This window comes from Carettochelys insculpta, chromosome 5 (genome assembly GCF_033958435.1).
Source record: "Carettochelys insculpta isolate YL-2023 chromosome 5, ASM3395843v1, whole genome shotgun sequence".
Classification (NCBI taxonomy): domain Eukaryota; kingdom Metazoa; phylum Chordata; order Testudines; family Carettochelyidae; genus Carettochelys; species Carettochelys insculpta.
Window position 1 is genome coordinate 1,165,659 of NC_134141.1, and position 12,846 is coordinate 1,178,504.

Genomic DNA, 12,846 nt, shown 5'->3' on the forward strand with positions numbered 1-12,846 from the left:
CTGCGGCCTGGTGCTGTTCGTACAAAGACCTCTGGCTGCACAGACAAACGTGAGCCACCGGAGATACGAGCAGAGAGAGGGGGTCCAGCCACAGACTCCGGTTCAGGGTCTGAATTTCAGACCATGCGACTGGGAGTGTGTGGATGTCTGGGCCAAATCCAGAATGGGTAAGTGGGGGTGGGTCTGCCACGGCGAGTGGGGTGTAATTGAGGCTACAAGGTCTATTGTGCTAAGGCCAGCTAAAGGGGAGTGGGGAGTGGTCCCTAAAACTCTCCCCTCACTGAAAAGTTGCAGTTCTTAGGCTCTTGTGAGTGCAAAGTTTCTGACCCCCCACCCCCCATTCTCATGCGTCTGACAAAGCGGGTCTGTGCCCATGAAAGCTCATGCTCCAAAATATGTTAGTCTATGAGGTACCACAGGACTTCCTGTTATTTGTGAGTGCAACGACAGTGCAAGTCCAGCACCCATTAGAACTGCCAACTTTGTGATGGCAGACAGCAGAGCACTCTGGCCCCGACCCAGGCCCAGCCCCTTTCTCAAGGCCCCACACCTTCCTCCCCTTCTCCGAACTCCTGCCATGGGTCCCTCTATCCCCCTCCCTCCGTCACTCACTCTCCTCCACCCTCGCCCATTTTCATTGGATTGGGGCAGGGGGCTGGGCTGCAGGAGGGAGTGAGATGCTGGCGAGGGGTGCTGGCCCTGGGCTGGGTCAGATGATGAGGGATTTGGGGTGCAAGACAGGGTTCTGGGTTGGGCAGGCAGTCAGGGTGCAGGGGTGAGGGCTCCAGCTGAGGGTGAGAACTCCTGGGTAGAGCTGGACTTGGGCTGGTTTGGGGTTCAGGGGGGCTCAGGGGTGGTGATTGGGGGTTAGGGATGAGGGGTTCAGAGTGTGGGAGGGGGCTCTGGGCTGGGGATGATGGTCAGTGCCTGATGGGGCTGCAAGCTGGGATAGGAGGGTGGGCCACAGGGGACTCTGGGCAGGGGTGGAGGGTTGGGGTGTGGGAAAGGGTGAGCACTGCAGGTGGGGTGCGGGCCCTGGGGTGGGGCTGGGGATGAGGGATTTGGGGTGCCAGAGAGGCTCCAAGATGAGGTCGAAGGTTGGGGTGCAGGAGGTGGTACAGGCTCTGGGAGGGAGTTTGGGTGTGGGAGGGGGCTCTGAGCAGGGACAGGCGGTTGGAGTGCACAGATAGACTCTGGAGCCACCGATGGGGGCAGGGGCAGGGTGTTCCCTACTGTATATCTGCAGCTGAGAGGCAATGTCACAGAATCACTGAGCTGGAAGGGACCTCAGGAGGTCATCGACTCCAGTCCCCTGCTTCAAGCAGGATCAACCCCAACTTAGTCATCCCAGCCAGGACTTTGTCAAGCTGGGACTTAAAAACAAAAAAAACCTCTAGGGATGGAGAATCCACCACCTCTCTAGGCAACACATTCCAGTGCTTCACCCCCCTCCTGGTGAAGCAGTTTTTCCTAATATCCAACCTACTCCTTTCCTTCTGTAGTTTCAGACCATTGCTCCTTGTTCTGCCATCTGTCACCACTGAGAACAGTTTTTCATCATCCTTTTTAGACCTCTCCTTCAGGAAGTTGAAGGCTGCTATTAAATCACCCCTCAGTCTTCTCTCCTGCAAACTAAATAAGCCCAAATCCCTCAGCATGTGCTCCAGCCCCTTAATCATTTTTGTTGCCCTCCACTGAACCTGCTCCAGCAAATCCGCATCCTTTCTATACTGAAGGGGCCAAAACTGGACACAGTACTCCAGATGTGGCCTCACCAGTGCCGAATAGAGGGGAACAACAACTTCAGTAGATCTGTTCCCAAAGCTTCTCCTAATGCACCCCAATATGCCATTGGCATTCTTGGCTACAAGGGCACACTGTTTACTCATATCCATCCATTCATCCACCATAACCCCTAGGTCCCTTTCCATTGTACTGCTGCTGAGCCAGTCGGTCCCCAGCCTATAACAATGCTTGTGATTCTTCCGCCCCAGGTGCAGGACTCTGCACTTCTCCTTGTTGAACCACATCAGATTTCTTTTGGCCAAGTCCTCCAATTTATCCAGGTTACTCTGGATTCTCTCTCTACCCTTCCACATATCTACCTCTCCCCCTAGCTTGGTGTTATCTGCAAACTTGCTGAGGGTGCAACCCAGTCCCTCATCCAGGTCATTAATAAAGATGTCGAACAACACTGGCTCCAGGACCGAGCCTTGGGGCGCTCCACTTGAAACCAACCACCATCCAGATATTGAGCTATTGACCACTAGCCGTTGGGCCCAACCATTAAGTCAGCTTTCTATCCATCTTATAGTCCATGGATCCAATCCATACATCCTTAACTTATGGTCAAGAATGTTGTGGGAGACTGTATCAAAAGCTTTGCTGAAGTCAAGGTATATCACATCCACTGACTTCTGCATGTCCACAGAGCCAGTTACCTCATCATAAAAACTAATCAGGTTAATCAGGCATGACTTGCCCCTGGTGAATCCATGTTGGCTACTTTTGATCACTTTCCTCTCTTCCAAGTGCTCCAAAATGGATTCCTTGAGGATCCCCTCCATTATTTTCCCAGCGAATAAGGTAGGACTGACCGGTCTGTAGTCCTCTGGATTGTCCTTCCTTACTTTTTTAAAGATGGGCACTACATTTACCTCTTTCCAGTCATCCGGGATCTCTCCCGATCTCCAAGAGTCTTCAAAGATAATGGCCAAACGCTCAGCAATGATGTCTGCCATTTCCCTCAGTACTCCTGGGTGCCTTAAATCCAGACCCATGGATTTGTGTACGTCTAGTTTTTCTAGGTAGCTCTTAACTAGATCCAGTCTTCCTGCTGCAGTCCTGAGGGAGTGAGGCTTCCCCCCAGCCCTGCGCCAAGGGGTGTCTTAGATGAACATTCACTGCCTTCTGACGGTGAGGAAAATCCCAGGCTGGTTGTTCTCTGTGTCCGTCTGAAATGGCTTTGGCCGGATGCAGGCCCTGCTGTGGTGTGGGACGGTGGAGTTTGAAATACGAGGCGGCCCCCTGCATGCACTCACACTGCAGCCACAGCCCAAGGCGACATGCACTCAAAGAGCGCGGTGGGACTCTCTTTATTCTTTCTGGATCCCACACCAAGTCTGCTTGTGACACAAGGCTGCAGGTGCTTCTCTGTCTGAACCACCACACATGTGAGGTTGGAGTCACACGGTCAGTTGCACGCTGCAGATCTGTTGACTCCAAGGATACTGAATATTGCAGTCAAACTAGAGAGGCTGCTAACCACACCCTCTTTCCCAGCCCCTCCAAACTGCAGCCACGTTTGATCTGCATGAAGATTTAAACCTTTGTGGCTTTGGCCCATCTCTATGCATTGTGTCACTCTGACAGCCCAAAGCAAAGCCTTCCATGATTGAGCCCAGATTGTGAAGAGGCCTTTCCCTTCTTTTGCAGGAAAGCTTTCCACAACTTCAATTACTTTTTATTCTTCTACAACGTGCTCCTGGGCCTGGGGGCCTGCTTGTTCAGACTTTTCTACAGTGTCGTCTTGGGAACGTGGCTGATTGCACGGATAGACAGGACTATAATGCAGAAGGGGTATGAAGCAGCTGACATGGGTGAGTGTACAAAACCTCAGAGCATTGCATGCACAGCTGGCATAGGGGCTGGCCAGCTGGTGGTTCTCTCATAAAGACTTTTGGAACTTTTCAAGCAAAAGTCTGATTTATCTACAGGGAACGTCGTCATGCCCAGCACAGCTGCAAAGAAGCAAGGTGGAATGTAGTCCTCGCTGTGCTCTGTGGTCCTAAAAGGCGTTCATGGCCAGGCCTTGGACTCCCTATGCATACCTTAGACCTAATAATGTAACGGATCCTGCTTGTTGGAATCCATGATTGTCCCTGCTAAAAGCATGTGCCTCTGGCACCTGATTGCTCTAGCAGGGAGATGTGGCGCTCTTTAACTTCTTCCACCAGTTGGATGCTGGGGATGGAGAGGGGTGGTGCAAAGACCCCTCATCTCCTAGGGTGACTTACATTAGCAGCCACTGGGGCTAGCACGCAGTGCTCCTCAGAACACTGGGCAGTGAACTCTGGCTGCCCTGCACATATTGCAGTGAGGGGTGCTAAAGAAAATAGTGCAGGCCGAAGAGTGCAGATGCTGCCACGCCACCTCACCCAGTACTTTGTCCTTCGCCCAGAGGTGCTGGAACTAGAGTGCAGGGTGAAGTGGTTTCCATTCTACAGCAGGTTCCAGTTTGGGTCAGTGGCTCTCCGCACCCCACTGTACAAAGTGTTCCAGTGCTTCTGTCTGGAGCATTTTAACATACCTGAAAATCTACACAGAGATGTAACCCCTGAAGTGTAGATTCTGCCCTGCTGCAGTTATGGGTTTGAACCAATTGCTGCCACGCATTGGTTTGAAGCTGGAGGTGTTTGGTTGTATATGTTTTATATGACTATTCCCCCTTCCACCCACACACGCACACTGACACTTTCAAAAAGAGGGATCTTGCAGACAATAAAGCCCCTACAGTGCAATTTTCTTCTAAAATGTAGAATCAGTCATTGATTTTTTGCATTCAATTTGTGTGTTTATCGTTGCAGATAATTGCAGTGAAGCTATCCCTGTTCCGTGCTTATTAATTTTGTGAGAACAGGTCACAATTGATTAATGTGTTAATTACTCCCAAGGCCTGGAATGTTGGCAAACTTATCTGAGCTGAGGGTTGTTTACCAGCTCTTTGTAGTCAGTATTCAGAATGTCCTTGATGTTCAGAGTGTTCTGTTAAGTGGCCAGTCACAGCACTCAAAGTCACATGGTATGACTTCTGATTCCTGGCTGGATGGCTTACCTTTTGTTGCTCTGTCAAACAGGTATTTCCTTCCTTCCCCTAACTCTTCCAGTCCCTGCATCCCTCAAGACAAGTTGTGGAGCAAACACAACCCACCCTGCCAAAGGCTGCCTAAGCCCACACTGTGCCTGAGGAGGCCAGGCTGGAACAGGAAGGTTTGCTTGTGGCTCTAGCGTGTACGTGAGTGCAGAGCTTGAGCTTGTATTCTTTGGTCTCTACTGATGGGCAGGGGCATGATAGGCACCATACTAAGAATCCAGTGCTGGACTTGCAGTATAGAGAGGAAGGAGCTGAGCTGCACATTTCTGTGGATCTGTCCCTTTTTAATGCAGGATTCAACACATGGATTGGGATGATATTTATGGACCTCTACCACACTAACCCCACCCTCCTCAGCTTTTGTCACATTCTTCTGGCTGGAACCACTGAGAAAAAACAGCAGCAACCCATCAAATACTATGTCTTCAATAACAGAGCAGGTAAGCACATTGACTGAACCATTTAACGTATGTACCATTTAATGGAGAACAATGACCTATTTAACTCTAAAATGCTATCACTCGTCAGGAATCTGCTATCCCTGGTGTGAATTCTGACCTTCCATGCTCCTTAAGCTGGTGATCGTAGACTGTCGGTTATCTCAGTATACTTAAGTGCAGGTGCTCTTCTTATTCGTATGCATTAGGCAAACATTTTTGCTTAAGTGCAAATGAGTTGAGGTCAATCAGGCTGTACTTGTGCATCTGAAAGATTAGCCTTGAGGCCCATAGTGGCCTGTGACCGTATGACCAGAACCCTTTCTAGTATTGAATCTTGCTATGCCCTTTGTTTTATACAAAGTGTCGCATTTGGGACCTGCTGTTTTAGGGTTAATGCACACAATGAAGGTGGAACTGCTGCCCCCAGGTTGGAGGAAGGATGTCCATCACCCTGTTTCTCAATAGTAACAGAGAGGAAGCCGTGCTAGTCTATACACCATCAAAACAAAAAGCAGTCAAGTAGCACTTTAAAGACTAGCAAAATGGTTTACTGTCCCATGAAAGCTCACTTAATAAACCATTTTGCTAGTCTTTAAAGTGCTACTTGACTGCTTTTTGTTTTGATCCTGTTTCTCAAGTGACACTGAGCCAAATTTTCTTCTCACTTACACCAGGGCGGTTCCACTAAAGTCAGTGAAGTTATACCAGCGTAAAGAAAAGGAGAATTCAGCCTCACATGGCACTTGAGTCAGAGAGAAGGGGAAGGGATGATTTGATGACAGAGTATAAGTATCACCACAGTGAACAAATGTTTAATGATGGGCCCCTCGGTCTAGCAGAGAGGGTTGTAGCACAGTACAGTGGCTGGAGGGTGAAGCTAGACAATTCAGGTTGGAGATAAAGTGGACACTCAATGGTGACAGTCACTAATCCTTGGAAGAATTTATCCAGGGTTATCACTGCCCATTTTTACATTACAATGGGTGTTTTTCTAAGAGATTTGTTCTAGACATTGTGGGGGGGCCGGTCTCTGGCCTGTGCTGTGCTGTGCTGGGGGTCAGCCAAGATGGCTAGAATGGTCCTTCTGGCCTGGCGGTGCCTGATCCTTCAGTGGGTGTCTCCACTGACAGCGGCTGAGGAGCTGGCCAGTTGATTCTTAGTCACCAGAGGAAAGGAAGTGGAATCTGCTGATTTAAAACACACCCTAAGTAGCAAGTTGACTCCTGTGTTTATTTCATTTTAGAAGCCAGAGTGTCATGCAGAGCCAGGACCCGGTGGTTGCTGCTCTACACCCTTCTTAACAACCCCCAGCTCACTGCTCTCAGGAAGCCTAAAGTCCAGGCTGGGGTCAGTGCTGCGCCCCAGAACTCCAGTGACTAGCTTGTTTTGAAGGTGGGAACTGGAAGACTCTTGAACAGCAGGTGACTGACTGCCTCCTGGGGCTCACAGATGGTGGTGCTCTATTTCAGAAAGCTATGAACTATGTGCAGTTGGAGCTCTTGGTCCAGATGCAATCGGAGGACTGTGGGAATGGATGTCCGTGAGCACTTGCTTCATCGGCTCTTGTGTGTGACACTTTGGTTCCAACAGACCACGGAATTGGGTTCAATCACTGTCAACACCAGAATGAATTTCATTGTTTCAAACCAAGCAGCACTTCACTGGTTCTGGCAAGGTAGAGCCAAGGACCTCTCTTTTCTTGTTTCGCCAAGCAAACCACTTGCATTTCCCTGAATGTCCCCATTGGATACAAGGTGCCAGTTTGATTTTGTGCTGTTTTTCCTTGCGCAGCAAGCACAGTTTTGGTTGGTCTTAGTTCTCAACTCTACCAGAGGCTGGCCAAGAACTAATGAATAGGCAATGAACTTTGGAACACTAGCACTGAGTCTGAAGCAGTTGTAATTGTCACAAGTGGCTGACAACTGATGCCTCATTTCCTAGTAGCTTTTAATAACTTTCTTCTCACCCACAATTATTTCTAATGTGGAGACAAATTATACCGCCAGATTAGTGGCACTGCTATGGGCACCTGTATGGCCCCACAGTATGCTAAACTTTTTATGGTTGTCTGAGAACAATGATTCCTCAGCTCTTGTTCCCTATTACTCCTCCTTTATTTATGCTACATTGATGACATCTTTATCATTTGGACCCATGATAAAGAGACTCTGGAAGAATTCCACAGAGATTTTAACAAACTGCACCCCACCATCAATCTCAGCCTTGACTATTCCACACAAGAGATACATTTCCTAGACACCACAACACAAATCACTGATGGCCACATTGATACCACTCTCTACCGGAAACCCACTGACCACTACACTTACCTACATGCCTCCAGCTTCCACCCAGCACACACCACAATCCATTGTTTATAGTCAAGCCTTTAGATGCAGTCACATGTGCTCTGATCCTACTGGCAGAGACCAAAAACTTCTTGAGCTCTACCAAGCATTCATAAAACTTAATTACCCACCAGGAAAAGTGGAAAAAAAAAAAGAACAGGTTGACAGGGCCAGACAAATACCCAGAAACCAGCTACTTCAAGAAGGCCAGTTAGAGAACATCACTTGTCATTACCTATAGTCTTCAGCTCAAACCCCTGCAATGCCTCATTAAGTATCTACAACCTATTCTAGATCATGATGCTACATTCTAGAAGACCCTAGGCGACAGGCCTGTTCTCTCCTATAGACAACCTCCTGACCTAAGAAAGATTCTCACTAGCAATCACAGCCTACACCACTGTAATACTAATCCTGGAACTTTTCCTTGCAACAAACCCCATTGCCAACTTTCTCCACATATTTATTCTGGGGATACCATCACTGGACCTAACCATGTTAGTTGCAATATCAGGGTCTCGTTCTCATGTACCTCAATAAATATTGTGTTACCGTTCTGCTGGAAGGAGTCGGCAGCAACCAGGGCTGGGTTGAACATCTAGGAGTTCCTTTTCATCTATCTCACATAGAACCAGCTTGAGCTGCCACCCTGTAGCTGTGGAAATTCACACACCCCTGGACACCTCAGAGAGGCAATGCTTCCCCACTCTCAAGCACAGAGCGTAGAAAAGAAACATTTAATGAAAGAGGCAGAAAAGTCATGTGGCATAACCTTGGGAAAATACCACACCCAGAGTCATAACCAACCCTCAAGTAACTGTCCCAGCTCAAATGGCTTGAGCAGTGTCCTTTGTCTCTCAGGCTCACCAATCCAATACTGTAAACAGCCAATCCACACACCCAATCTTTTTCCGTATCCCTTTCAAATGCCCCATTTACAACTCTGTCCAGTCTGTGCATACCCTGACACATCACCCTGATGCATTCCCTCATTGAGCCTGAGGCAATACCCCCCTTTGTGCTGGTCCAGCTTTCTGCTTGCCCCTGCCAGCTGCCCCACCAGCCGCCCATCAGTCGCTCCTGCCGGCCACTTGCTGCTTCTCTCACCAGCCACTCACCACTCACTTCTGCCAGTTGCCTGTCTGCTGTGCTCTGCTGGCCATTTGCCTGCTGTATGCGATTCCAGCTCACTGTGGCTTCAGCTACCAGTGATTTCCGCTCATAGCAGCATTCAGCTCTGGGCCTAGCCACAGCATCTCAGTATCCACCAAGGTGGAGTCTCACTAAATGACTATAGACACAGCTTTAGAACTATCTTTGAACATGTCGGGGGGGGGGACTAGTCAAACCAGTCTTATGCCATATGGCCAAAAGGCTTCCAGCCAGCTGATTCAACCACTATCCCTCCCCACACCCCTCACCATGCTTAGATGGAGGGAGCCTTGTGCAAGCCATATCTTACACAGCAGTGATGACTGACCTGTACCCCCACAACAACTTCAAGCATTGGTGAGACTCCACAATTCTCACACTGGGTGATAGCATAAACTGTGACTTTACAACAACATGTTGTTTACAATAGAGAAAAACCTCATTGCTTCCCCTGCTCCCATCAGGCTCTCTTTACCACCTTTGCATTTCTTCAAATGGTCTCTAAAAGACATATTCCCCAAATCCTTCAGCAGTATCAAACTCCTGCTGGCACCTTCCTTACAATTGTAGATGCCATAATATGCCATCAGTGACCCTCTACAATGTACATCAGACAAACCAGGCACACACTTCACCAAAGAATGAATGGATACAGAGCAGACATTAGGAATCTCAATACACATAAGCCTATCAGTGAACATTTCAGTGGAGTGGGCCATTCTGTTAAAGACCTGAGAATATGAGTCCTACAACAAAGAGACTTTAACAGCAGATTACATAGGAAGATTTGTGAACTGGTCTTCATATTCAAATGTGACACATTAACACTTGGTATGAACAAAGACAGCAATTACCTCACGCATTACAAGTACTGCTTCCCTTCCTGTGATGCTCATAATTATCTCAGGCAAAACACTTAACATCCTCCACCCCTTACCCCTCTCCTTCAGTTCATGTATTTAATTTGTCAGTTTTTATTGCAATTTTTTTTTGGACCTCTGTACGATATAATTGAGTCTGGACTGGACATGCTATAGATCTGAAGAAGGGGGTCTGTCCCATGAAAGCTCATCACCTAATAACTCATTTTGTTAGACTTCAAAGTGCTACACGACTACTGGTTTGTTTTAATAACTTTTAGTTATCAGTGAGAGAGGTCACTGCCTCCCGTAGTGCTGATGCGCATGCCTAGTTGCGTGTTGGACAGAGGAAGTTTTGCTTTATTATGCCCTGTGCAGGTTCCAGGGTGACTGAGGAGAAAATACATGCTCCTCAGCTGCCTGGCGTCATTAGTAACCTCCCTGGATTCCAGAGACATTACTGATGTAGCAAATACAAATGTGATAGACCCCCCACCCCCAGCTTCATTAAGAAAGGGTTATGAATATAAATATGTATAACTCGGAGATGCTTTGGACAAAATGTCTCTTGTTACATATAATTTTCCATGGTATAATCTGCTGGAACTGTATCTTCTATTTTTGTGCATGTATCATTTTAGTACTTGAAGTTATGAGTCTTGTCTACATATTTGTATTCCAAATAGCTGGTTCTGTGAGGACCTCAGTAGGAGGTACGGCCACCTTATTGTGAGAGGATTGGTCGGGTGAATAGCAATATTTGAGTGACAAAGGGCTTTAATAGGTGCCAATCCACATCTGAAGAACTTTGCTGCGTATGGTCAGACCAGCAGACAGGCAATGTCTGATTGCCTAAAAAGAACATGGACAGATGACTTGCTCACGTTATAGTCTCCATCCTGGAGTGCACTTTCACACAGGCGCTCAGCCTCCACTGCAGTGATCTGTCGACAGAGGTTACTATCAAAAGAGATCTTCTGGCAAAACTTTTGTCAGTAGATCACATCTACACACAAAAGTGGATCGAAAAGCAATCTACTCTGTTGACAGAGAGTGGCCAGACTGCCCAGCCGCTCTCTTGACAGAAGGGCAACTGGCTGCTCAGCAAACAAGGCTGCCCAGGGAACTGGAAGCCCTGTCTGTTGACAAATGTGCCCCTGGAGCATCTACACAGCTTTTTTGTAACAGAAAACTATCAACAAAAGCATTATGCTTTAGTGTGCAGAGGCACAACGCTGCTGGTGGATGTGCTGGGTTTTGTTGACAGTCTGTTGACAAAGCACATTTTACATATAGATGCTACATGGGTTTCTCTGACAAAAGGCTGGTTTTGCTGGAAAAAACCCTCTTGTGTAGATGTAGCCAAAGAGCGCAATGGAATTCCAGGCATGTGGGAAGGGTATAGAAAGGGCCATGAGGGCTCCTCTGTCTTTTTCTTCAGCCTATTTTGGAATCTGCCTGATACACCCTAAGAAGAAACAAAGAACTAAGCCAGGCTGTTAAACCAAATGAGAGAAAAGAAGTGCTCTGGCTTGAAGATTTTACCTGATGTGAAAACAGCTCTTCAGGGTAAGAATCTGCTGCAATGAGTCTCTTAGAGAAGTTACAACTAGCTATGTAGTTTCTTGTATTTTAATTTGTAACTCACTTTGATCTGTCTGTTTTTATGTATAACCACTTAAATCCTACTGGTTTTGCTTACTAAATCTCTTTTGCAGGGTAAGTAAGCAGTACCTGGGGAGGGCTACCACTGGGCATATCTTTTGCTCAGGAAGAGGTGGATTTATTTGGAGCTTTTGATCCCCTCTGGGGGTTGATTTTTCTGGGTGTTGTGTCTTAGAACTGCATACTCCCAGGGCTGTCATAAATCAGGGTCTGCATAGCTCTGCAGAGGGGCAGTGACCCAAACACTGTGCCCTGGCTGGGGGAGACCAGATATTTGATTCAGCAGGACAGCATGCTGGGGAGCCCCAGAAAGCAAGAAGGGGTCTTCTGTGACTGCACCTCAAAATAGCAGCCTCCTCAGCTGCCCCAGTACCTGCATGGGCATGGCAAAGATCAGGTTCCTCTTTGGGAAGAGACAGGCTGTGGCTCTTCCAGGAGAGGAGAGGCACAAGATGAGGGCTCCTCTGAGCAGTTGGGGGATGGCTTTGGGCTTTGGCCAGCCGACGGCTCTTCCAAGCAGGGGGCTCATTGCTTCAGCTGTGGGTGAGAGCAGGGGGACGTGGGGCTCCAGGAGTGAACGGGTGGAAGGTGCGTAGCCAGGGGCTAGCTTTCCTGAAGGGGGGGCTCCACCCACTGGCACCTTCAGAGGTGAGGGGAACTCCTCCCCACCCCGGCTGTGTCTGCCACAGGCCCTTCCTGACCTCAGAGAGCAACTAGGGCACTTATTTCGGGAGAGCAGCTGCCTTGCCTCATCTCTGCGGGAGGTGCAGGTCTGCCCCCGAAGGAGCCGCTTTCCTTCCTTTCAATTCCTCCTCCAGCTGGTGCACTTCCTATGGGGGAAACCAGCTCTCAGGGCAACCTCAGGGCCACGAGCTCCACCCCTCTTCCACACCTCAGCGGTCAGGGTAGCCAGAGCAGCTCCCTTATTGCTTTGATGGGCTGTCTGTCCAGTGGGCCCCGCCTGGTGCTGATGTCATTGCCGGTCCATGAAGGCTGTGCAGGCTCTGGCTCACGTAGTGCTGCGGGAGCTGCCGGCTTGGTGGAAACTAGTGCCACAAAGCGGCTTTGGGACACCAGGGTCTGGGGGCGTAACAGAGAGAGTTGAGCTCGTTTGTATACTGTCTGTGCTGCACTATAACGTGCTGCTGGGCCGCTTTCTTGTTTTGATAGTGTACAGACTAGCACAGGGCCTGGGGGCGTAACAGAGAGTTGAGCTCGTCTGTATACTGTCTGTGCTGCACTATAACGTGCTGCTGGGCCGCTTTCTTGTTTTGATAGTGTATAGACTAGCACAGGGCCTGGGGGCGTAACAGAGAGTTGAGCTCGTCTGTATACTGTCTGTGCTGCACTATAAAGTGCTGCTGGGCCGCTTTCTTGTTTTGATAGTGTATAGACTAGCACAGGGCCTGGGGGCGTAACAGAGAGTTGAGCTCGTCTGTATACCGTCTGTGCTGCACTATAACGTGCTGCTGGGCCGCTTTCTTGTTTTGATAGTGTATAGACTAGCA

At 48.7% G+C, this 12,846-nt stretch overlaps 1 protein-coding gene across 6 annotated transcripts in view; it reads left to right on the forward strand.

The window, feature by feature from the left end:
• Positions 1–11,182, forward strand: part of LOC142013308 (stimulated by retinoic acid gene 6 protein-like) — a 57,215-nt gene extending 46,033 nt beyond the window's left edge. For 3 of the 6 annotated variants that reach the window (XM_074994500.1, XM_074994501.1, XM_074994499.1), the window contains 3 exons: positions 3,436–3,599; positions 5,167–5,313; positions 6,557–11,182. In XM_074994500.1, coding sequence (XP_074850601.1) covers positions 3,436–3,599; positions 5,167–5,313; positions 6,557–6,693 — 448 coding nt within the window. In that variant the 3' untranslated portion in view covers positions 6,694–11,182. Of the gene's footprint in view, positions 1–3,435; positions 3,600–4,856; positions 5,314–6,556 lie in introns of those variants that run through there. The other 3 variants (XM_074994502.1, XM_074994504.1, XM_074994503.1) reach the window with 2 other exon arrangements.
• Positions 11,183–12,846: the final 1,664 nt, after the last annotated feature.